The sequence below is a fragment of the Mirounga angustirostris genome, unplaced genomic scaffold (assembly GCF_029215605.1).
Source record: "Mirounga angustirostris isolate CCGP_5_RB_7025 unplaced genomic scaffold, mMirAng1.0.hap1 SCAF_14, whole genome shotgun sequence".
NCBI classification, from domain to species: Eukaryota; Metazoa; Chordata; class Mammalia; order Carnivora; family Phocidae; genus Mirounga; species Mirounga angustirostris.
Window position 1 is genome coordinate 47023780 of NW_026991722.1, and position 26110 is coordinate 47049889.

At 41.9% G+C, this 26110-nt stretch overlaps 1 protein-coding gene across 2 annotated transcripts in view; it reads right to left on the bottom strand.

Annotated features, from left to right (window-relative positions):
* LAMA3 (laminin subunit alpha 3) overlaps window positions 1-24257 on the bottom strand; it is a 267772-nt gene extending 243515 nt beyond the window's left edge. For both annotated transcript variants that reach the window (XM_054510344.2, XM_045886917.3), the window contains exon 1: window positions 23614-24257. In XM_054510344.2, the coding sequence (XP_054366319.1) occupies window positions 23614-23889 (276 nt within the window). In that variant the 5' untranslated portion in view covers window positions 23890-24257. The remainder of the gene's footprint in view (window positions 1-23613) is intronic.
* Window positions 24258-26110: the final 1853 nt, after the last annotated feature.

A 26110-nucleotide genomic window follows, 5' to 3' on the forward strand; every position in this document is an offset into this window, starting at 1 on the left:
AATTGCAGACTTACACTCTTGTCACTGAACACATTAGAAAGTACAGTGTAGGGGCGCCTGGGTGGCTCAGTCAGTTGGGCTTCTGCCTTTCGGCTCAGGTCCTGATCTCGGGGTCCTGGGATCGAGCCCAGTGTCAGGCTCCCTGCTCAGCGGGGAGTCTGCTTCTCCCTCTGCCTCTCACTCTTGCTCTCTCTCTCAAATAATAAATAAAATCTTAAAAAAAAAAAAAAAAGCACAGTGTAACTAAATCTAGACCACCTTTTTCTCCTCTAATGGAAATCTACTTGTTCCACCCATCAGGGCGCCCAGAGCCCATTCCCAGCTCCTAACCTCTAACCACTTATCTGCTCTGGCCAGGAAGCACCACTCATGCTCAACTCAGCTCTCCCATCTTTAGATGGTGCCTCTCCCATTTCAGAGATTCCTCAGGTACCAACCTTCCTTGCTTATCTTCCCATTGTGGCCAAATCAGAGAGCAAAGAAAGAAAATGATGGTCATTCTACTGGCCACAACAGGCTTCTTGCTGATTTCCTTCCATTCAAAAGAGGTTTCACCAGAACTATGTCTCCCTCTCCTAATCCACATTTGGCCTCTTTATCAAGGCCTTGATATTTCTACTTCCCCAACCACCTTGTTACCATTTATTAAACACTAACTGTGTCCCAGGTGCATATGGTTTACTTCATATAATCCTCAGAATAACCTTGTGAACTAAATGGTATTATATCTCCATTTTACAGAAGATGACACCAAGGTTCACAGAGGTAACATAACTCATTCAGGATCACATCCTGAGGAAGAGATGCTTTCAAAGCAAGCTCTATTAATTCCAAAGCCATGCTCTTAATTCTGACACCATACAATCTATTTTTGGGGATTCCAGGACCAACTGGTTCCTTCTTGAAAGAACCCAAGAAGGATAGACGGCAGGGGAGGGGCCTCCATCAGCCGCTTCTGGCAAGGATAGAGCCGTGGAGCACAAAATCGGAACTTTTAGAAGTCTGCTCCACTGAGGGATGTCACTCCAGTGGCTAAGTGGGGGGTGGAACCCTCGTGGGACAGTGTGGTCTCAGGACCCTCGGGGTCACAGAAAGACCGGGGGTGCCTGAGTGTGGCAGAGCTCCCAGGTATTGGAGCAGGGAAGCCAGCTGCAGAGACGGAGCCCAGGCGCAGGCTCTCAGCTCAGGGTTGCCATAAACTGTGATCCGCAGCAGAGTCGGGCCCCTGCTCCTCCAGCAGGGACCCAACAAGCGGCAGATCCGGGGAGACTCACCTTCCTCCCCCAGGAGGAGCCAAGCAGGAGTGCACCACAGGGATCCGTTGGGTTTGGAGACTCCACCCGGGGTCGGGTGCCAGAGATAGAAACGCACGGTCACAGGCCGGGTGAGCACAGAGTGCGGCCGGAGACCGGGGAGACGGGAGTGACTGACTGCTTTTCTCTGGGGGCTCACTGAGGAGCGGGGCCCCGAGTTCTCGGCTCCTCCAGGGCAGAGATTGGGAGGCCGCCATTTTCACTCTCCGCCTCCAAAACTGTACGGAAAGCTCGCAGGGAACAAAAGCCCGGGAGAGCAAACCCGAGCAGATTACTTAGCCGGGACGGGGTAAGGGCGAGGCAATTCTGCCTCCGGCAAAGACATTTGGGAACCACAGCAACAGGCCCCTCCCCCAGAAGATCAGGAGAACAGCCAGCCAAGACCAAGTTTACCGATCAATGAGAATGGCAGAACTCCAGCGATAGGGGAATACTGCACATAGAATTCATGACTTTTCTACCATGATTCTTTAGTCTTTCAAAGTTATTTTTTTTTAACTGTCTTTTTTTTTTTTTGAATTTTTCTTTTTCCCTTTTTCAACCAACGTCTTATCAATCCCTTTTTTAAAAAACATTTTTATTTTTCATTTTTAGAGTCATATTCTATCCCTTCATAGTAGTTACCCGTATTTTTGGCATATATATATAAGTTGTTCTCTCTTCAAAATTTTGAGATCGTTTCTTCTAACAGATCAAAATATACCCTAAATATCTAGTGTATGTTTTTTTCTACTCCCCTGCCTGATCACATTCTCTCCCTTTTTTTTTCTTTTTTTTAATCCTCTTCTTTCTTTTTCAAACAACTTCTTATCAATTCCTTTTATAAAATTTTTTATAATTTCCATCTTTACAGTCACATTCCATCCCTTCATCATATCAACCCTTATTTTTGTACATATATAAGTTTTTCTTTCTTTAAAATTTTGGGAGGCACTTTCTTCTAACAGACCAAAATACACCCAAAATCTAGTGTGTGGCACTGATCTATATACCAGCCTGATCATATTTGATCACATTAGTATGATGTCAGATCTACAGTTCAGAATCATCACTTTAAAGATACTAGCTGGGCTTGAAAAAAGCATGGAAGTTATTAGAGAAACCCTTTCTGGAGAAGTAAAAGAACTAAAATCTAACCAAGTAGAAATCAAAAAGGCTATTAATGACGTGCAATCAAATATGGGGGCGCTAACTGCTAGGATAAATGAGGCAGAAGAGAGAATCAGTGATATAGAAGACCAAATGATGGAAAATAAAGAAGCTGAGAAAAAGAGAAATAAACAACTACTGGATCACGAGGGCAGAATTCGAGAGATAAGCGATACCATAAGACGAAACAACATTAGAATAATTGGGATCCCAGAAGAAGAAGAAAGAGAGAGAGGGGCAGAAGGTATAATGGAGCAAATTATAGCAGAGAACTTCCCTAATTTGGGGAAGGAAACAGGCATCAAAATCCAGGAGGCACAGAGAACCCCTCTCAAAATCAATAAAATAGGTCAACACCCCAACATCTACTAGTAAAACTTACGAGTCTCAGAGACAAAGAGAAAATCCTGAAAGCAGCTCGGGAGAAGAGATATGTAACCTACAATGGTAGGAACATTAGATTGGCAACAGACCTATCCACAGAGACCTGGCAGGCCAGGAAGGACTGGCAGGATATATTCAGAGCACTAAATGAGAAAAATATGCAGCCAAGAATACTATATCCAGTTAGGCTGTCATTGAAAATTGAAGGAGAGATAAAAAGCTTCCAGGACAAACAAAAACTAAAGGAATTTGCAAACACGAAACCAGCCCTACAAGAAATCTTGAAAGGGGTCCTCTAAGCAAAGAGAGAGCCTAAAAGCAACATAGACCAGAAAGGAACACAGACAATATACAGTAACAGTCACCTTACAGGCAATACAATGGCACTAAATTCCTATCTTTCAATAGTTACCCTGAATGTAAATGGGCTCAATGCCCCAATCAAAAGACACAGGCTATCAGATTGGATTAAAAAACAAGACCCATCGATATGCTGTCTGCAAGAGACTCATTTTAGACCCAAAGACACCCCCAGATTGAAAGTGAGGGGGTGGAAAACCATTTACCATGCTAATGGACACCAAAAGAAAGCTGGGGTGGCAATCCTTCTATCAGACAAATTAGATTTTAAACCAAAGACTGTAATAAGAGATGATGAAGGACACTATATCCTACTTAAAGGATCTATTCAACAAGAAGATCTAACAATTGTAAATATCTATGCCCCTAACACGGGAGCAGCCAATTATATAAGGCAATTAATAACAAAAGCAAAGAAACACATTGACAACAATACAATAATAATGGGGGACTTCACTGAAATGGACAGATCGTCTAAGCAAAAGATCAACAAGGAAATAAAGACTTTAAATGACACACTGGACCAAATGGACTTCACAGACATATTCAGAACATTCCATCCCAAAGCAATGGAATACACGTTCTTCTCTAGTGCCCATGGAACATTCTCCAGAATAGATCACATCCTAGGTCATAAATCAGGTCTCAACCGATACCAAAAGACTGGGATCATTTCCTGCCTATTTTCAGACCACAATGCTTTGAAACTAGAACTCAATCACAAGAGGAAAGTTGGAAAGAACTCAAATACATGGAGGCTAAAGAGCATCCTACTGAAGAATGAATGGGTCAACCAGGAAATTAAAGAAGAATTAAAAAAATTCATGGCAACAAATGAAAATGAAAACACAAGTATTCAAAATCTTTGGGATGCAGCAAAGGCAGTCCTAAGAGGAAAGTATATAGCAATACAAGCCTTTCTCAAGAAACAAGAAAGGTCTCAAGTACACAACCTAACCCTACACCTAAAGGAGCTGGAGAAAGAACAGCAAATAAAGCCTAAACCCAGCAGGAGAAGAGAAATCATAAAGATCAGAGCAGAAATCAATGAAATAGAAACTAAAAGAACAGTAGAACAGATCAACGAAACTAGGAGCTGGTTCTTTGAAAGAATTAACAAGATTGATAAACCCCTGGCCAGACTTATCAAAAAGAAAAGAAAAATGACCCAAATCAACAAAATCATGAATGAAAGAGGAGAGATCACAACCAACACCAAAGAAATACAAACAATTATAAGAACATATTATGAGCAACTCTATGCCAGCAAATTAGATAACCTGGAAGAAATGGATGTATTCCTAGAGATGTATCAACTACCAAAACTGAACCAGAAAGAAATAGAAAACCTGAACAGACCTATAACCACTAAGGAAATTGAAGCAGTCATCAAAAATCTCCCAAAAAACAAAAGCCCAGGGCCAGATGGCTTCCCAGGGGAATTCTACCAAACACTTCAAGAAGAATTAATACCTATTCTTCTGAAACTGTTCCAAAAAATAGAAATGGAAGGAAAACTTCCAAACTCATTTTATGAGGCCAGCATTACCTTGATCCCAAAACCAGACAAAGACCCCATCAAAAAGGAGAACTACAGACCAATATCCCTGATGAACATGGATGCAAAAATTCTCACCAAAATACTAGCCAATAGGATCCAACAGTACATTAAAAGGATTATTCACCACGACCAAGTGGGATTTATCCCTGGGCTGCAAGGTTGGTTCAACATCCGCAAATCAATCAACGTGATACAATACATTAACAAAAGAAAGAACAAGAACCACATGATCCTCTCAATAGATGCAGGAAAAGCATCTGACAAAGTACAGCATCCTTTCTTGATCAAAACCCTTCAGAGTATAGGGATAGAGGGTACATACCTCAATATCATAAAAGCCATCTATGAAAAACCTACAGCAAATATCATTCTCAATGGGGAAAATCTGAGAGCTTTCCCCCTAAGGTCAGGAACGCGGCAAGGATGTCCACTATCACCACTGCTATTCAACATAGTATTAGAAGTCCTAGCCACAGCAATCAGACAACAAAAAGAAATAAAAGGCATCCAAATTGGCAAAGAAGAAGTCAAACTCTCACTCTTTGCAGATGATATGATACTTTATGTGGAAAACCCCAAAGACTCCACCCCAAAACTGCTAGAACTCATACAGGAATTCAGTAAAGTGGCAGGAAATAAAATCAATGCACAGAATTCAGTGGCATTCCTATACACCAACAACAAGACAGAAGAAAGAGAAATTAAGGAGTCGATCTCATTTACAATTGCACCCAAAACCGTAAGATACCTAGGAATAAATCTAACCAAAGAGGCAAAGGATCTGTACTCAGAAAACTATAAAATACTCATGAAAGAAATTGAGGAAGACACAAAGAAATGGAAAAGCGTTCCATGCTCATGGATTGGAAGAACAAATATTGTGAAGATGTTAATGCTACCTAGAGCAATCTACACATTCAATGCAATCCCCATCAAAATACCATCCACTTTTTTCAAAGAAATGGAACAAATAATCCTAAAATTTGTATGGAACCAGAAAAGACCCCGCATAGTCAGAGGAATGTTGAAAAAGAAAAGCAAAGCTGGCGGCATCACAATTCCAGACTTCCAGTTCTATTACAAAGCTGTCATCATCAAGACAGTATGGTACTGGCACAAAAACAGGCACATAGATCAATGGAACAGAATAGAGAGCCCAGAAATGGACCCTCAACTCTATGGTCAACTCATCTTTGACAAAGCAGGAAAGACAGTCTCTTCAACAAATGGTGTTGGGAAAATTGGATAGCCACATGCAGAAGAATGAAACTGGACCATTTCCTTACACCACACACAAAAATAGACTCAAAATGGTTGAAAGACCTCAATGTGAGACAGGAGTCCATCAAATTCCTAAAGGAGAACACAGGCAGCAACCTCTTCCACCTCAGCCGCAGCAACTTCTTCCTAGAAACATCCCCAAAGACAAGGGAAGCAAAGGCAAAAATGAACTATTGGGACTTCATCAAGATAAAAAGCTTCTGCACAGCAAAGGAAAGAGTCAACAAAACCAAAAGACAACCGACGGAATGGGAGAAGATATTTACAAATGACATAACAGATAAAGGGCTAGTATCCAAAATCTATAAAGAACTTATCAAACTCAACACCCAAAGAACAAAGAATCCAATCAAGAAATGGGCAGAAGACATGAACACACATTTCTCCAAAGAAGACATCCAAACGGCCAACAGACACATGAAAAAGTGCTCAACATCACTCGGCATCAGGGAAATATAAATCAAAACCTCAATGAGATACCACCTCACACCAGTCAGAATGGCTAAAATTAACAATTCAGGAAACAACAGATGTTGGCGGGGATGCGGAGAAAGGGGAACCCTCCTACACTGTTGGTGGGAATGCAAGCTGGTGCAGCCACTCTGGAAAACAGTATGGAGGTTCCTCAAAAAGTTGAAAATAGAGCTACCATATGATCCAGCAATTGCACTACTGGGTATTTACCCCAAAGATACAAAAGTAGGGATCCGAAAATGTACGTGCACCCCGATGTTTATAGCAGCAATGTCCACAATAGCCAAACTGTGGAAAGAGCCAAGATGTCCATCGACAGATGACTGGATAAAGAAGATGTGGTATATATATACAATGGAATATTATGCAGCCATCAAAAGGAATGAGATCTTGCCATTTGCAATGACGTGGATGGAACTGGAGGGTATACGCTGAGCGAAATAAGTCAAACAGAGAAAGACATGTATCATATGACCTCACTGATATGAAGAATTCTTAATCTCAGGAAACAAACTGAGGGTTGCTGGAGTCGGGGGTGGGGTGGGAGGGATGGGGTGACTGGGTGATAGACACTGGGGAGGGTATGTGCTCTGGTAAGCGCTGTGAATTGTGCAAGACTGTTGAATCTCAGATCTGTACCTCTGAAACAAATAATGCAATATATGTTAAGAAAAAAAAAAAAGAAGGTAGCAGGAGGGGAAAAATGAAGGGGGGGAAATCGGAGGGGTAGACGAACCATGAGAGATGATGGACTCTGAAAAACAAACTGAGGGTTCTAGAGGGGAGGGGGGTGGGAGGATGGGTTAGCCTGTTGATGGGTATTGAGGAGGGCACGTTCTACATGGAGCACTGGGTGTTATGCACAAACAATGAATCATAGAATACTACATCTAAAACTAATGATGTAATGTATGGGGATTAACATAACAATAAAAAAATTAAAAAAAAAAAAAAGAAAGAACCCAAGAAATTCCTTCCGGAAGTCTTTAAACTCATATTTTAATGGTCTCCATACATTCCTCTTCTTTCTACTTCTCCCTCTATCCTCTTGTTCTCTCTACACTGTGTTGGCATTTCACTGGCAAGAAGGGGTCCCTCGGTACCTGTACTTGCATGTAAGTGGCCTGCTCTAACACAAGTTCAGGTTTACAAAGTAGGCCAGGTCACATTTACGCCTGCCCCCTCGAGCCCCCAAACCCAAAGTACTTCCTCCTGAGAGTTTCATGCCAAAGCCTAGATTTATGAGAACACGTCTGCGCTAATAGTGTATTCATTCAACCACCAACTACTGACCTGCTAAGAGCCAGACACTGCCCTTGGGGGACACAGTCTGACCCTGACCTGATTCATTCCTCAAGCCAAGCTTTTCCCTTTCAATTCCCTTTCAGTTATTAATCTTCTTCTGAAGTAATTATACTCTTCATGGCTTTATTTTCCCATTGTCCCATTCCCTCCACTCTTTTGTTCAAAGTTTTTAAATTTCATCAGTCCCCTCAATTCTTTTGAGGACTGGAAAGGGTATAAATACACACAAAAATAAAACGAAGCATTTATAAATTCTGGAAGGGCTACAGAGATCTCACTCAGGCATAACATTCAAAATACGTAACAACGAGGGCAGCACGGCTTTCTGAATTCTTAGAACACGCCATGCATTTTCCCACCTCATAGTCCCTGTACCTGTTGGTCCCTCTAAATGGAACACATTTTCCCACCCTCTTCATGGGGCTGATTTCTTCTCAACCCCCAGATGCTGTATCAATAACACATCCTTAGAAAAGCTTCTCCATCTACCGAACCTAGAGAAGCTTGCCTTCATCAATCACTTTAACAAAATCCTGCTTATTCTCTCCAAGATACAACCACAATCCATAATTATTGTGTATATTTATTCACTGGTTGCAGTCTCCCCATAGAATGTCACCTCCATGTAGGCAGAGCCCTTTCTTGCCTTGTTCAGATTTGTATTACCAGTCTCCTCTGTGCCCGGCACATACATGTCAATAATATTTGTTCAATACAGGAGTGGATGAATATCACACACAAGTGTGTGTACACACACATCCCCAGGTAGCAGTTCTTGCCTTCGTTGATAAGAATCTACATTAAGAATCATCCAGGGGTGCCTGGGTGGCTCAGTCGGTGAAGCATCTGACTCTTGATTTTGGCTCAGGTCGTGATCTCAGGGTCATGGGATCGAGCCCTGCATCACGCTCCGTGCTCAGTGGGGAGTCGGCTTGAGGATTCTCTCTCCCTCTCCCTCTCCCTCTGCTCCTCCCCAACCCTGCACTTGCTCCCTCTCTCTCTTTCCCTCTCTCAAATAAATAAATAAACCTTTTAAAAATATCATCCACAAAAGTTCTACCAACTCCAGTTGAGCTTCCAGGTGCTGAGATGGTCAATGAGGACAACAAGCCAATCTGAAAGTAACACTCGAGACCTTATTCATTCACTGCAACAGTGAAGGCAAGAGGCAAAGATGCCAGCATCCCAGTGTTCTGTTTTTCCCCCATGAAACAGCACCAGGCAGGGGTCAGATGACAGGAGAAGTATCCCACTACCCAAACAAAAGGCTCCTGCCTTTTTATGAGCCCAGAGGATTGAGGGTAAGGAGGAGAGAGCAGGAGTAGAAAAATACCCAGTCAGCATGGGGAAAAGGGCCTCAGCCAGAGCAGCCCATAAGTCTCAGGGCAGGCACCTGGGAAGTACCAGGTACCTCCACTGGAGGCCTCGGATTCAAGGCTCCTGGGCTGGGAATGCAGAGACGCGTACGAGCATGGCTGGTCCAGGGGGACCTGAACCCTTGGTTCTAACTCCCTGCAGAAAAGTGCAACGTACTCACTGTGTACAGGTCCGGTGTGGGGAGGGCAGCTTCCACCAGGAGGCCTGCCAGTCAAAGCCTTCTAATTATCTGCAGATGGGCCTACAAGATGACACACGGGATTTTGACCTAGTAAAGGACTCTCATCCCCTCTTCTTTAAAAGCCCTTTCAGTGATGCAGTGCACTCTGCATAGGCAGTTCTGCTCACAGCTGATCCCAATCCTTTGTGATGCAACATTACACATCCCCTTCTATTTGTCTTCAATGAAGATGGAGAGCCACCGGTTGCAAACATCTCTGTCATGATTCTGAAAGCCCCCGGCCTCATCTTCCTTGTGGTTGGTCGAGCAGTTCTAAATGTAATTTATTTCAGCTCCAATCCTCCTAAGCTAGAGTGACAATCATTGTACGTAATAGCCAGAGAGAACAACACCCAGAACCGAGGCAGGCAAGTGATCAAAGAAAATGGAGGCTGCAGGTGACACCAAGTGTATGGGAGGTACGAAGAGTTACATGGCGCTCAGAGAGAGGGAAAGAAGATTTTATTACTGTTAGAAAGAGTAACCTCAATACTTTTATATTTTTACTCAGATAAAGACTACTAAGTTAACCTAAAAGATAATGAAAGAAAACGAAAGAAAAAAAAAAAAAACTTCAACTAGTTTATGGCACTCTTACTAAGAGATTTTCCTAATGGGGTCTCCCACCATTTTCTAATTTTTCTGGTTCATTAAAAACATTCAGGATCACATTAAAGATACATTAAGTGATCAGTTGTCACCATGAAATAGGAAAGCCACCTGGAAACAGAGAAGACAACAGGAAAATTTGAAAGTCTGAAATTTTTGTACTCTTCACATCACTATGCGAACGACCTTGATTAGAATCTTGGCCACCGATGTCTTCTGGTGCACACAAATCCTCAGCAATATTTAGTCTCCGCAGAGCAAATCCCAGGACATGGGGAACTGGGCCTTTCATTTCACAATCCCACCCCATCCTTCCCCTGACGCAGCCCCTCAGCCCTCACTAGTGGTGAAGGAATCATCCAACCACCAGGCTCTGTGCAAAAGGGATCCAAGGCTCACGGTATCCATGTATCCATTGTTCCCAAACTCCCAGAGTCTCACCTGCATTAGTCAATCCTTACTTTATGCCCTTCTGATACGTTCTTCATACTTAAAGATGCCTCAGGGCGCCTGGGTGGCTCAGTCGTTAAGCATCTGCCTTCGGCTCAGGTCATGATCCCAGGGTCCTGGGATCGAGCCCTGCATAGGGCTCCCTGCTCTGAAGGAAACCTGCTTCTCCCTCTCCCACTCCCCCTGCTTGTGTTCCCTCTCTAGCTGTGTCTCTTTCTGCCAAATAAATAAAATCTTTAAATAAATAAATAAATATGCCTCAAGGTGGGTGATCCCTAAATATTTGTTCAGCCAAGAGCAATCCTCATTCTATTTCGAGACTACACTTTGAGTTGCCAGATTGCGAAGTCTCAAGAACAGAGAGCCTAGAACTACCCCGGGGGCCTCATACAGTGCCCTTCATCCTCACTCTCCCACACACAGATAACTCACACACTGAATAGTCAGTAAGTACAGCTGACTGATTAAGAGACTGGTTATCTGATTTAAAGTTAAATGACTGCAATGGACTGCATATTTGTGTGTCCCCCTTCCCGCAATTCCATATGTTAAGTCCTAACCCCCAAGATGATGGTATGAGGATGAGCTGAATAGGATGAGTGTCTTTATAAGAGAGGACCCAGAGAGATCGCTCACCTCTCCTACCATGTGAGGACACAGCGAAAAAACATGAACTAGAAGTGGGTCTTCACCAGACACTGAACCTGCCCACACCTTGACCTTGGATTTCCCAGCCTCCAGAACTGTGAGAAATAAATTTCTGTTGTTTATAAGTGACCCAATCTATACTACTTTGTTATGGCAGCCCAAAAGACAAACAGTTACTGTATTAGCCTCCCAGGGCTGCCATAGCAAAGTACCATAAACTGGGTGGCTGAGAACAACAGAAATGTCTTGTCTCGATTCTGGAAGCTAAAAGACTGAAATCAAGGTGTTGGCAGGGCCCTGCTTCCTCTGAAATCTGTAGAGGAAGGAACCTTTCTTGTCTCTTGTAGCTTCTTGGTCTTGGCCGCTGTTATCAGATACCTCTACTTTGAAATTTAACACATCAGGGCCACACCTGCCTTCCAAAGGCAGGTTGTTGAAATTCAGGTATTTTTTTTGTCAAACAGCACTTCTATCCAGGTGTTGCTCCAATGGGAAAATTCTATGATGGTGTTGTCCTTTGAAAGTTTCTTCAAAAATCATCTATGGAGTATCCGTGACATGCTGCTACAGGGAAGACAGACACGAGCAGGAAACTGTGGCCCCACCCTCAGAGAGCTCAAGATCTAGCTAATAAGGACACCAGACATGAAGATAAATGGCTCCAAGATAATGAATGGAATTAGCAAGATGGTGCACTGTTTGGCTGCAACTCTGAGGAAGGAATAGTTAGTAGATGGGTATGAGCATGAACTCTGCAGCTGGAGTCCCTGGCCATACCACATAGTAGCATTCTGATCTTAAACAAATCACTTAACCTCTCTGTGCTTCAGTTTTCTCATCTGTAAAATGAGCACACTAAGAGTAGCCCCTTCATAAGTGGTTATGAGGATGAAGAATTCAGTACATGTAAGGTGCTTTAGAACAGTGCCAAGCATCAGTAAGTGTTATATAAGTGTGTGTTAAACTAATACCTTGCACTGAGCAGGGGAGTAAGTCCCCTGATCACTAGGCTGTTCTCCCTGCTCACCCTTCTGCCTCTTTATTTGTATCATTTCTGTACACAGTATATGCAGTAAATGGCATAACTTGAAAGTAGTGGAGAATTCTTTTTCCCACTTCTCACAGTTAAGCTCTGCATAAATAATCTCATTAAAACCCATATTTCTCTCTAGCTAATGTTCATTTATTAATTTCACATGTGTTTTCTGAGCATCTAGGATGGGAAAACCACTAAGAAAATACAGTAACATTGAAAAAATGGCAGGACACATGAGATTCAATGAGTTGGCTTTCCCCAGGGCATTTTCCACCCTGTTGGCATGAGGGATCTAATCAACGCCCTGCTAGCTCATGCAAAAAGCTCTTTTTTTTTTATGAAGCAGAAAAAAGTCTCACTGCCTCTGAGCAGATAGAGCCTTGCCCAGGCTGGATTTCAGCCCCCACATGTCCCTTGGCCAGAAGCCCATGTATACAGTCAATTCCACTGACTAAGACCACTGAGGCACCATTTAATGAAACTTTTTCCTCACTAGGCAAATGGTTCCAGAATGGAATGGAATGGTTACTTTTTTTGGAATGCTAAAAAGTTGTTTAGTGTTTGATAGACAAATTCAAGTTCATAAAGAGTTTCCTTGAATTTAATAAAGATGCTAAAAATGTTCTTTGCATTTTTTTAAATATTTACAGTTTCTTTTTTCCAAAGTTCTGTACATAACAATAAATATGTAGAAACAACCCCATCATCTGTCTGCATCAGAAATCCTCACTGGTGGGCTCACCATTTACAAGAAAGACATCATTCAGCACAACCTGTCACAGAGACTCTCGTACCAGCTGGGGCTTCTAACTTGAAGAACCATTACTAGATCTCTTTTATCAAGACTGTTAATCACCCAGAGGCCTTTATCTACCAACTAGCAATTACCTATGAAATCAGTGAATGCAATCACTGGCTTTAGTGAAGTGTGACCAACTGCCCCTACTGCTGGTGCTGATGTCTATGTCCTATGCTGACATCAACCATTAAAGGTACAGGTGTAGTAAAGAAAAGAAATAAACCTCCCCCCCATGGCTACTCACTGTGAAAAACGTGCATCAGGCAACCGAATTGAGGGTTAAGGATTCATCCCGCTAACGTCAAAGGCATCACTAACAAGATTCTCAGCCTCATCTACCTGATGATGTGCCTCTGCCCAGGTCTCCAGGAGTAGGTTCCACCTCCTTCACCAGACAAAGGGTGGTAACCACCTCCCCGCAAAGGCTTTCTGTCAGATTTTCATTTCACAATGACCGATGAGATTGAAAGCCCAGCACTCTCTTCTTCTGGGGGCTTTCTTACATTTCCATTGTACATTTTTCCTTCTTGCATGCTGTCCCACATTCCAATCTTCTGTCTCCTTTTTTTGTTCTTTGAACTGTCTTAGTTTTTCCTTATACTTTTCACCCTGTGCCTTTAATTCCTCTTGCATTTTCAAATAAGCAGCTGCTACAGCCTCTTGTCCTTTAATGACATCAGGTTCCACAGCCATCCAGCTGCCTCTGCCTCAAGGCCCTCAGCTGGGTGGAAAGCTTCTGAAACACCACACAGAGAAGGATGCAGCTGAACACCTTCAGCGGGTGATGTGCCAGCCATAGGGACTAGCAGGGGGCTCACTGTGACCTGCAGGAAGTGCAACCCCTCGGTCTCCAAGGCTGGCTGTGTGGACAGCTGTTCCTCGTCCAATTCCATGGCTGCCCTCCCCCCAAAATAACTCTTTAATTGCCATAAAAATGTGTCCCTGTGTAAACAAATAATATCTAAATTAGTTATCAACACAGTACCAAAACAATTTAACATTGTTATCCTAGAAGAGTCACTTTGCCTGTGGATAATTTAGCATGCCAAATATGTTCAGTATATAATGCACTGTACACTTCATTATCAAAATAATATTTTAGGGGTGCCTGGATGGCTCGCTCAGTTAAGTGTCTGATTCTTGATTTTGGCTCAGGTCATGATCTCAGGGTCCTGAGATTGAGCCCTGTGTAGGGCTCCATGCTCAGTGAGGAGTCTGCTTGGGATTCTCCCTCCCTCTCCCTTTGCTCCTCCCACCACTCTTTCACATTCTCTCTCCAAATAAATAAGATCTTAAAAAATTAAAAAAAGGGCGCCTGGGTGGCTCAGTCGTTAAGCATCTGCCTTCAGCTCAGGTCATGATCCCAGGGTTCTGGGATCGAATCCCACATCAGGATCCCTGCTCAGCAGGAAGCCTGCTTCTCCCTCTCCCACTCCCCCACTTGTGTTCCTGCTCTCGCTATCTCTGTCTCTGTGAAATAAATAAATAAAATCTTAAAAAAAAAAAAAAGAATTTTTTACTCAAAAATTTTAAATGACTATTGTGGAAAATCATTGTTGTAGTTCACCACTTTAGAAATCTTACCTAACAATTTTTTCATACCATGAAAAAACACATTTACTGAGCACTATGTGCCACAATATATGCTGAGTGCTTTTTATCCTCCCAATACATGTGTGAGATAGACACTATTATTAATTCTGTTTTATATATGCGGAAACTGAGATTATGCAATTTTCCAAGGTCAAAGAGCTTTAGAGTTAAAATTCTAACTTGGGTCTACATGATTGTAGAGCCAGAGTTAGTCACCTCTAAATGAGAGTAATTTGAAGATATATACAATAAGATGATATCCTATTTTCCCTCATAGGAGTTTCTCTGGTCTTTTAAGAAAATTAGGCCATAAAAACACTAGTAATCTACAGAAAGATCATGTCTGGATCATTTTTGCATCCTCAGCATCAAACATGATGCCTGGCATGTAAGACCCACTTAATAAGTGTTTGTGATGAATGAATGAGTTAAAAAAAAAAAAAAGAAAGAAATTAAAGGCATACAGATTGGAAATGAAAAAATAAAACACATGTAATTCTGTATGTAGAAAATACTGAAGAGTCTACAAAAGAACTACAGCAAGGTCATAGGATACAAGACCTATATGCAAAAATCAATTGCATCTCCAGTGTAGATGTGTGTGCATATATAAATTAGTAGATATTCATATATTTCCTAGCTCTGCCCACTGAAAGGGTCTAAAAGCAATGATACACTAGTAACAATGAGCATTTACCTGATACCCACATCTTGGTTTCCAAATACCACACCCATAATAAATAAACAATAATAATAATAAATAATAATAATAATAAATAAATAAACAATGCTCCTTGAAAGACCAGTTGGTTCCAAGTCAGGAGCAAAAAAAATTAAAAATGGCCCTGGAACATGTTATAGTACCAGAAAGCAAGGATGCACTCAAAAAGAAGATGTAAGGATGTCAACAAAAATGGCAGAGGAGAGAGCTTCAAGGATCTGTTCCTCCACTAAAGCAACAATTAATTTCACAAAAAAAGCTGTCAAAATGAACATTTTCAGAACTCTGCAATCTATTCAAAAACCTATAACAACTTATAATCAGTGAGCTAAAGATAAGTTGGTTGAAAATATCTAGCCTGAGAATAAGAAAGAAAAAAGAATGAACAAAAATAAAAAAGCTCAAAGCACCTGTAGGACCTTGACCTATGGACCAATATACACATTATGGGAGTCTCACAGAAGAACGAGAAAGAGGCAGAAAGGATACTGGAAGAAATAATGGTTGAAACGTCCCAAATCTGATTAAAGACATGAATCTACACATCCAAGAAACTTAACAAACTCCAAGAAGGACAAACTCAAAGAGATCCACACCAAGACACATTACAATGAAACTGTCAAAAGACAAAGAGAAAATCTTGAAAACAGAAAAAGAGAAGCAATTTATCACATACAAGGGATCCTCAATAAGATTAACAGCCTATTTTTCATCAGAAACCATGGAAGCCAGAAGGCATTGAGATGATATATTTAAAATGTTGAAAGGAAAAAACTGCCATCTAGAATGCCATACCTGGTAAAATTATCCTTCAAAAATGAGGGAGAAATTAGGACATTCCCAAATAAACAAAAGCTGAAGGAGTTTGTTGCTGGTAGACCTGCCCTATTGAAGGCTAAAAGGCTAGAGATGCTAAAGGAGTCCTTTAGCTGAGATGAAAGGATACTAGACAATAACTAAAAGCCATACAAAGAAATAAAAAACACCAGTATAGTTAACTACATAGATAAATACAAAAGCCAGAATTATTGGATTTTTGGTTTTTCCCATATGATTTACAAAACAAATGCACAGAACAATAATTATATATTTATGTCAATGGGCAACAGTGTGTAAAGATCTAATTTGTGACAATAACATCATAAAGAGGGGGGACAGACCTGTATAGAAGCAGAGTTTTAGATGCTACTGAAGCTAATCTGATATCAACGCAAACTGGACTGTTACAAACTTAGGGTGTTAATTGTAATCCCCAGAGTAACCACTATGAAAATAATTTTAAAATATATAGAAAAGTAAATGAGGAGGAAATGAAAATCGTTCATTAGAAAAAGAAATTGGGGGTGCCTAGGTGGCTCAGTCGTTAAGTGTCTGCCTTTGGCTCAGGTCATGATCTCAGGGCCCTGGGATCAAGCCCCGCATCAGGCTCCCTGCTCAGCGGAAAGCCTGCTTCTCCCCCTCTTACTCCCCTTGCTTGTGTTCCTTCTCTTGCTGTGTCTCTGTCAAATAAATAAATAAAATCTTTAAAAAAAGAAAAAGAAATTAAACACAAAAGAAGGTAGTAACAGAGGAATTGAGGAACCAAAAAAATATAAGACATATAGAAAACAAATAGCAAAATAGCAGAAATAAGGTCCTCCTTATAGTAATCACTTTAAATGTAAATGGATTAGACTTAGCAACGGAAAGGCAAAAATTTGCAGAATGGATTTAAAAAAAAAAAAAGCCACAATGCAGATCTACAAAAGATTCACTTTAGATCCAAAGACACAAATAAATTGAAAATTGAAGGACAAAAAAAGATATTCTATGCAAATGATAATCCAGAGAGATGGGGTGGTTATACTAATATCAGACAAAATAAACTTTAAGTCAAAAATTGTTACAAAAGATAAAGACACACATGACACATTGATAGAAGGGCCAATCCTTCAAGAAGATATAACAGTGTAAATATATCTATACCAAACAAAAAAAGCCTCAAATATACATGAAGCAAAAATTGACAGAACTGAAGGGACAAAAAGTTCCATAACATTAATTGGAGACATCAGTACTCCATTTCAATAATTGGTAGTTTCTCAAAAACTTAAACATAAATTTACTATGTGATCCAGCAATTCCACCCCTAGGAATCAACCCAAGAAAACTGAAAACTTATGTCCACACAAAGATTTGTTTGTGAATGTTCATAGCAGCATTACTTATAGTAGCCAAAACCTAAAAACAGTCCAAATGTCCATGATTTGGATATAGAAAATGAGGTATAGCTATACAATGGCATACTATTTTCTGCAATAAAAAGAAGCAAACTACTAAATCATACAGCAATATTAACAACCTCAAGGGCGCCTGGGTGGCTCAGTTGGTTAAGCGACTGCCTTCGGCTCAGGTCATGGTCCCGGAGTCCTGGGATCGAGTCCCACATCGGGCTCCCGGCTCAGCGGGGAGCCTGCTTCTCCCTCTGACCCTCTCCCCTCTCATGCTGTTTCTCTCTCTCAAATAAATAAATAAATAAAATCTTAAAAAAAAAAAAACCAAAAAAAAAAACCAAAAAAAAAAAACCAACCTCAAAATTATTATGCCTAGTGAAAGAAGTCAGACACAAAAGGGGCGCTCAGGTGGCTCAGTCAGTTAAGCATTCAACTCTTGATTTCGGCTCAGGTCTTGGTCTCAGGGTCGTGAGATCAAGCCCCGTGTCCAGCTCCTCGCTGGGTGTGGAGTCAGCTTAAGACTCTCTACCTCTCCCTCTGCCCCTACCACCCTCCTCCCCCTCTTAAAAAAAAGTTAGACACAAAAGACCGCATATTGTATAATTCCATTTATATGAAATTTACAGAAATGAAAAATTTTTAGAGACAGAAATCATAGTAGTGGAAATAGATGCAGAAATTGAGTGTGTAGACACAGAGAAAATTTGGAGCTGATGGAAATGTTCTAAAACTAGATTCTAGTGATAGTTGCACAACTCTATAAATTTATTTTAAAATATTTAAGTCACACCTACAATGGACGCATGTTATAGTATTTAAATTATGCCTCAATAAAACTGTTAAAAATGACTCACATACTTCAAACTAGTTTTGGTAAAAAAAAAAAAAAAAATGGGGCGCCTGGGTGGCTCAGTTGGTTAAGCGACTGCCTTCAGCTCAGGTCATGATCCCAGGGTCCTGGGATCGAGTCCCGTATCAGGCTCCCTGCTCCGCGGGGAGCCTGCTTCTCCCTCTCCCACTCCCCCTGCTTGTGTTCCCTCTCTCGCTGTGTCTCTCTCTGTCAAATAAATAAATAAAATCTTTAAAAAAAAAAAATGAAGAAAATGTGTAGTTTTCACATTCATATATGCATTAAAGAGGTAAAATGAACACAGCTAACTTTCTGTAATGGGTTAAGTAAGTATAGTTTTCTCATAAGTGAGGGGCTGAAATTAATAACCTTTTGTCTTTCTCTTTCCTTATACTATTTACTTCTTTTTCTCAGATTAAATGATCCATGTTCTCAATGGCATAGGTAATTCAGAGCATGAAGTAAAATCCTGCCATTCAAGGACTGAACATCCCCATTTCCAATTATTCACCTTCCACAACCCTGAAGATCCATGAGCTCCAGTAATCTGTGATTTGTTGAAGCAAAAATTTAAATTGCTGACATTCTGGTGTGTGGAACCATGTTCCTTTGCTGGTGAGTGAACATGGCTCTCCAAAGGAAAACATTTATGTTTGTCTTTGAATGATTCGCACATAAACTTTCATTGCTAAACTTCAGCTAATGTTCACACGGAACTATGGGGAAAATCATTTTTAAAAAGGATCATTCAGGGCGCCTGGGTGGCTCAGTTGGTTAAGCGACTGCCTTCAGCTCGGGTCGTGATCCTGGAGTCCCAGGATCGAGTCCCACATCGGGCTCCCCACTCAGTGGGGAGTCTGCTTCTCCCTCTGACCCTCTTCCTCTCTCACTCTCTCTCTCAAATAAATAAAATCTTTAAAAAAAATTAAAAAATTAAAAAAAATAAAAAGGATCATTCATCTTTAAATTGCTGACTGTAGTCATTTGTCTGAAGTCTCAAAATAACTCTTATCGCTAAGAATTGTTACAAATATATCAACAGAATAGTAAATGTCTTTGATTTCTCAGCCTTTGCTCAAGACTTTCCTATCAGTTTCACAAAGGAAAAGGCCCTTGTTGAAGCTAACAAATGGTTTCTCTTTCACAATGGTTCTATAAACAGCCTTAGTGAAATTGAGTTTCCTGTTTATGGCCATTAGTCCAAGTTACACAAACACACAACCTAGACCACTTTGTGGCAAGCATTCTTGCTCTTGGCTGTAATTCACATGTGTGCACTCCTCTACCATTTTCATTCAGACTAGATACACATTCCTGTGCATAAATTATAATGCAACGAAGGAACGTAATGGAAGATGTGTTGAACAAAATCGATATCGTATGTTTGGTAAATATGTTCACGCCACTCCTTTTGAGTGTAGTGTTTCTGCCAAGCTAAACCAAACACAAGGTTATATTTTCAATACCGCCTTCCACTTACATTTTACCATCATCTTTATCAGATGTCAGTAAATAATAATAATCATACCTATGATTCCATAGATAAGGAAACATTTAAAATTGAAGCATAAAGTGTGATAGATTTCAGTCATACTTAACTTCTTAGCAGAATAGAATTAATTTATGCATTTTTCTTATCTATTCTTTATATTAACTTCTTTACAGTCCTTAGCTGTGTCTTCATTACACTATCTTTTCCTTCAGTATTTTCTAAGCACATATACTGTTCCAGGCTTTGTGCTAAGCATAGGATACAGCTATGAACCAGACAGACAAAATCCCTGAATCAAAGAACTCTCAAACACCAAAAACTTAATGTCTGAGCAGTAACAAGTATATAAAATCTTATTTAATGAATTTGAAATCCAGAGAAACCACAGTGAACATTTTTCACACAATAAACAAAATTCAGACTTTTAAAATGCCCTACCTATTGACAGATGCTACCATTCAAGAATCAGCATTATTATTATAGAGTCAGGACCATAAACCCAGGCTTTATTCTAAGATGCGATTTTTACTCATTTTTTTTACATCTTTTTGCAAAATGCTTCCGGCCTGAAATTCTGAATCCTGGCTAGCCCTAAAGATTTTTTTTTAGAAAGCTCAAAGAAACAGAACTGTTTTAGTTAACTCTTCTCCATTTCCCAACTTGAGCATAAACAGATTCAAGATAATCATCATTCGGGTACAACCAACTGATCAGTCATAACCTCCCACCCTTCTCCTATCACCCCTCAGTTTCCTGAAAGGTGGGTCTGCACCAGCGGCTGCCAACACTGGCCTAGAGTGAGCATCTAATAGCCCAGCTTCTAGAACTCCCTTTCCCCGTCTCTTCTCCAACACACTTCTGTCCTCATGAGGTAAGAGCCTCTCACATCAGCAATCAGTACATCTTTTCAAGCCCTCAGCTGTGAAAGCAGAAAGCACTATTCAGCAGAGCTCTTGTTCACCCTTTATTTTTAGGGAAGAATAATAAGGTATAACACCAGATGGCATCCTTTTTCCACAGGCTATAGCTTGGCCTAGAAATACAGTCTGCTGAACGACCTCAGGAAAGCCACTTCCTACTCTATCTAGGACTGTGAACCAAGGTTTGAGGACCTATCCTGGAAACTCAATCAGAACAGAAAATATGACTTTTCTGCACCTCCAAGATGGTAGTACCAACCTATGAGCTCTCAAAAGAAAATGGAAGTTGCAGAGAATGAAGGTTGGCCCATTCCCAGGCAAATCTAGGGGAGAGGAGACAGTTGAAAATTTCCTCCCCTTGCATTTACTCTTCCCATAGTCAGAACAGCTCTCTCCAAAGTTGGATGTGCCAGGTAATCCAATGCAGTGGCCAGAAGGGACTATCAAAACGTGTATATTTTACTTAAAAATGAAGAAATTCAGTTTGACTAGTATTTAATGTGCAGACTGCTTAGGGCCTTTACCCCGTCCACAAGTCAGCTGGTCACAATGGTCCTGAGTGTCTGTCTGCCCAAGGGAAGAGGAGGAGGGGTTCCATCAGGCTCTCATCTGACCATGACACAGCGAAGCTTACGTGGGCCTGGTTAAGTGGACATGGGGATTCTATTCCCCTAGACAGCAGAACAGTTCCAATCTTGTACTAAAATGAGGAGTGACAAAGAAATTCTTTTGATGACACAGATCTACTGCTTATCTCATGGTAAAGTACTTAAAAGACTTTGAAATTTAAAGATGAGTCACAATTTTTTTTCACAAAAAATTCCAAATTTGCTTTTTCTGGGATGACAAGTAGCTGCCAGTAATACACCACCTGATAAATATTTACCAAAAAATAGAGGTACCTACCAAAGTAAAAGTGTTGTTTCAGCAATGTGTGAAAAAGCAAATACTATTCTAAAGAAATGTACGCTTTTGAAAAGAGTGTTTTGGAAAATAGATGTTTGGAAATGTTTCATTTTTTTGTTGCTGAAAAGACGGAACTGGGTTACTCTAAAAGTTCTCCTATTTGCACAGTTTAAAAACCTGGACACATAATTTTGTAATGTATTTTAATATTTTCCAGAAAACTACTTGCAGTGAGTTTTGAATCTATTTTTTTAAACCATTAAAACATAATACCTTCCCACCAGGAAGTACTAAATGCCACCTGAAAAGCAAACATTGACTGGTCAAGTGTCTACTTTAAAATTTTTTTAGAATGATTGAAGGATGGGGCAGAAATATGAGTACCATGATTTAGTGAATTCAGACAGTATCAGACCTGTGCACTTACACAGAACCCCATGCTCTGAAAGGCCCCTCACTTAATTTGATGCTCTGCTATCACCATCTTGAAATTCATAATCTTTGAACAAGGGGCTCAGATTTTCACTTTGCACTGGGCTCTGTGAATTATGTAGCTGGTTCTGGAGCTCACTGGTCAATGCAGTGGTCCTTCTCCTTGAATCTACAGATTTTTGAGGTATCTTTTCAGCTATGACAACTACTAATTTCGACTATTAATGTAAAACCAACCTTGAATTGCCAGATCGTAAGTGCTAAGCTAAACTTGTCAAAAATAATGATATACATAATTACATTTGTATATTTATAAATAGTTACAATCAGAAATTAAATATTTAGAGAAAGCAAAATTATTTGGCGCTGTTAATAAAGAAAATTTAAAAGTATTTTCATCATTGTTATTTTATCTTTTTATTTCTATTCTTGCCTGTCTTCTAGTACACACAATATATTAATAAAGCAATACATGCATATAATTTATAAGTAAATAAGCACTTACTGGCATTGCATGTTCAACAATTTGTCGTTTATGAAGTGCGCAACCAAGAGTTTCTAAACCATGACCTAGATTCTCAATGACAATCTTTTGCCTTTGGAGCCCAAGCTCCAAAATTACTCCCTCTTCCGGCAGCACTTTCCCATTCCTCAGCAATAGTTCCCAGTAGAACAAGGGAGGCAATTATGAATCACGGCTCAGTGTAAAGAGGATTTCCAGTCAGGACTGGGTTCAAATTCCGCTGCCCTACGTTAAGACTCTGGCACGTTTCCTAACCTGCTCACCCGCTCCGGTTCCCAGCGCTGTTGTGAGGGGCCCTGTGTAAAGACCTGGCACACCTCCAGATGCTGATTAAGCACCAGCAACACTATCATTTACACCAGGTGTTCGCGGGATGAGTCTGATGGCCCCTGAGCGCCGTGTCATCTCTGCCCATTTCAAGTCTCATTCGCCCCAGTGACCCTGAGCGGTGGCGCTTCGGGCAGTGCCGTGAGGGGCACCATCGGAGTGATGCCGCAGATATAACCTAAAAGTTCTCTCCCAGCACGCCACGGAAACCCACTGCTACCAACTTCTCCGAATAAGGTCGGGGAGACAGAAGGGCCTGGAAGGAGGCGCGCCAGTGAAGCTGGGGGGGGGGGGGCACTCATGGCCTGGCCGGGCGCTACCTGAGTGACGGAGGCAGGATGGGGAGACGGTTTCAGGCACCCCGGAGCGCACCTCGGGACTTTCTCTGCTGCGCCCGCAAACTTAACCTCAGCCTTCACTTAGCTCGCGCACTCTACTGGTCCCGGCCTCGGGCGGCGAATTGGCAAGAGAGGAGCTCCCGCAGGATCGCTCCGGGGCACCGAGCCCACCTCCCAGGGTCGCCGGTCCGCGCGGGGCCTGGGGGAGCCAGGGGGATCCCTAGCGCTCGCGGGGAAAGGGCCCCCCTCCTTCTGCTCCGGGTCGCTGGCCAGCGCGGGGAGGGGGCCCGCCCCTCGCCCCCCGCCCCCTTCGCTCGCTCCCAGGACCGTACCTGAATGGTGTGGCCGCTGCCCGGGGCGGTGGGGCCCCCCACCAACTTGCAGTAGAGCTCGGGCCGGGGCCGCGCGCCGCCCGGTTCCCGCTCTCCGCAGGTGGCGGTGGCCCAAATCCTCGCCGCCTCGGCCAGGTTGAAGTAGGGCGGGTGCAGGCTGAGCCGGGCCGCGGCACGGGGCTCCCGAGCGGGGCTCACGGCGGGCGGCGGCAGCAGCAGCAGGAGCAGCGGGACTAGCCTGGACGCCCAGCCTGGAGCCCGCGCGGCCGCCGCCATCCTGCAGCGCGCGATCCTCCCGGGAGGGGCGAGCTCAGCCCCCGCGCGTGGGCGGCGGCCGATGCGCGCCCCCGCCCCACGCGCCGGGAGCCCGCGGCGTGCGGGCGGCTCCTCTGGTGTGGAACCTGCCGCGGCCGGAGCAGGAACTGACAGCGCCCAGCCTCGGGCCGGCAGGCCAGCTCTCTGCAGCGCGCTGCGCCCTGCAGACTTCGCGGGCGGGGAGAGCGAAAGGCGTTCCCGGGCTCTCACCCGGGCGGCTGAGGCGGGGGCCGCGACCGCCCCACCTTCCCACGCCCCGCTCAGAAATCAGAGTTCTCCTCCCCAGCGACTCACGGTCTCAGACCAGTCATGAAGGCCAGCTCTGGACCTCGGACAAGGGGGAAGGCTTGGGTGACAGAGACGTCAGAGCACATTGGCACTGCCTGCAGAGCTTACATCAAAGGCATTGTGGTTTCCCGGACGTCTCAATTGTCAAAAGACAGGTCGCGTCAATTTCTCCAACTGTGTGCGCCAATAATATCTGCGGCACTACAACCACATTCGGAGTCTGGGGTCGAAGGAGCTCACGGGGAATGGGGAGTGGCGGAACGTGCACATTTAAAAGACAACCGCTAGCGCAGGTTGTAGTTTGCCAAGCTGCGAAAACACCTTGGAGGAATGTCTTTAGATGCCCGATCTGCTAAATTTTACAGATAAACTGAGAGATGTTGAGCGAATTACTGGAGCTGTCGCGCTGGCGTCTGAGCAGAGGACACACCCATCCCGGGGCCGAGATTTGGTCTTCTTTGCAGGATGTCTCCCCAAAACCGAGCCCTCTTAAGGGGCTCTAAGCAATTCAGGGAGAGTGTCCCTTCTGCCCCGGCCAGGACTGACCGGAGTGCCTCTGAGAAGTAGGGTTGGAGCTGTCGAGGAAGGAGAAGGGGAAAAGAGGGAGGGTGTGAGAACATTGCTTGAGCAAAGATTGAGATAGCCATAAAAGACGGTACAGTTGAAAGGAGTGAGAAGTGACCAGCATATTTATTAAATACTGGGATATGTGCTAGGAAGAAGGCTTAATCTTGTTTGTTCTTCAAAAATAAAAAGAGGGGGAAAGAAATTTGTGAGTATAACACCAAAAGGAGAAACCACAAGGACTGATAAGTTGACAGAGAAACTGAAAGTTTTGTATATCCAAAAGCACCATAACTAAACAAAAATGGCAAACACATGAGGAGAGAATGTTTACCAGAAAGGACATAGGATTTATAACTTTAATATACAAATTGCTTTCACAAAACTATAAACAGTGGAATACTCAAGGCTAGGAAACCTAAGATAGTTAGCAGGGGGAATAAACATATGAAAATTTTTTTGACCTTCCTAGGAATTGAAATGCAAGCAAAGCACCAATGAGACTCATCTTTCACCTATCAAACTAGGAAAGCCTTTTTAAAAATTAATTAATTAATTAATTAATTAATTAATTAATTAAAAAAACAGAATTAAGGGAATCAAATATCACAGCCTTGGTTGAAAACAAAAACAAAAACAAAACGTATAGCTTTTCAGGTGGGCAATGTTTGCAGCACTTAGCAAATGACTTCAATGTGCATATATTTTGCCCTAACAACTCCACTTGTGGACATTTATATCCAGGAAATAATTAAGAAAGTTTGCAAAAATTTAGTGGCAAGTATGTATCAGAGTTATTTTAGTTTGTTTTTTAATTTAAAATAACCTAAATGTCTAATAGTAAAGAGCTGGTTAGATAAAATATTACAGTGGATTTCTATTAAATATTTTTATTAAATAAGATATTAAAGTGAAATATTACAGGGTCACCAAAATGATGTTATAGAACTATATTTTCTGACATAGAAAGATGTTCACAATATTTTAACAGAAAAAAATGGATATAAAATAATACATGTACAAGAATCAATTGTAGTTCTAAACACTAGCAATGAGCAATCCAAAAATTAAATTAAGAGCAATTCCATTTACTATAGAATCAGAAAGAATAGTATCTTAGGAATTAATTTAACAAAAGAAGTGCAAGACCTATACAATGAAAACTAAAAAAATCTTGGGAAGAAATTAAAGAAGATCTAAAGAAATGGAAAGACATCCCATGTTTATGGATTGAGAGACAATATTGTTAAGATGGCAGTATTCCCTAAAGCAGTCTATAGATTCAACAGAATCCTTACCAAAATCCCAGGCAATATTTTTGCAGATCACA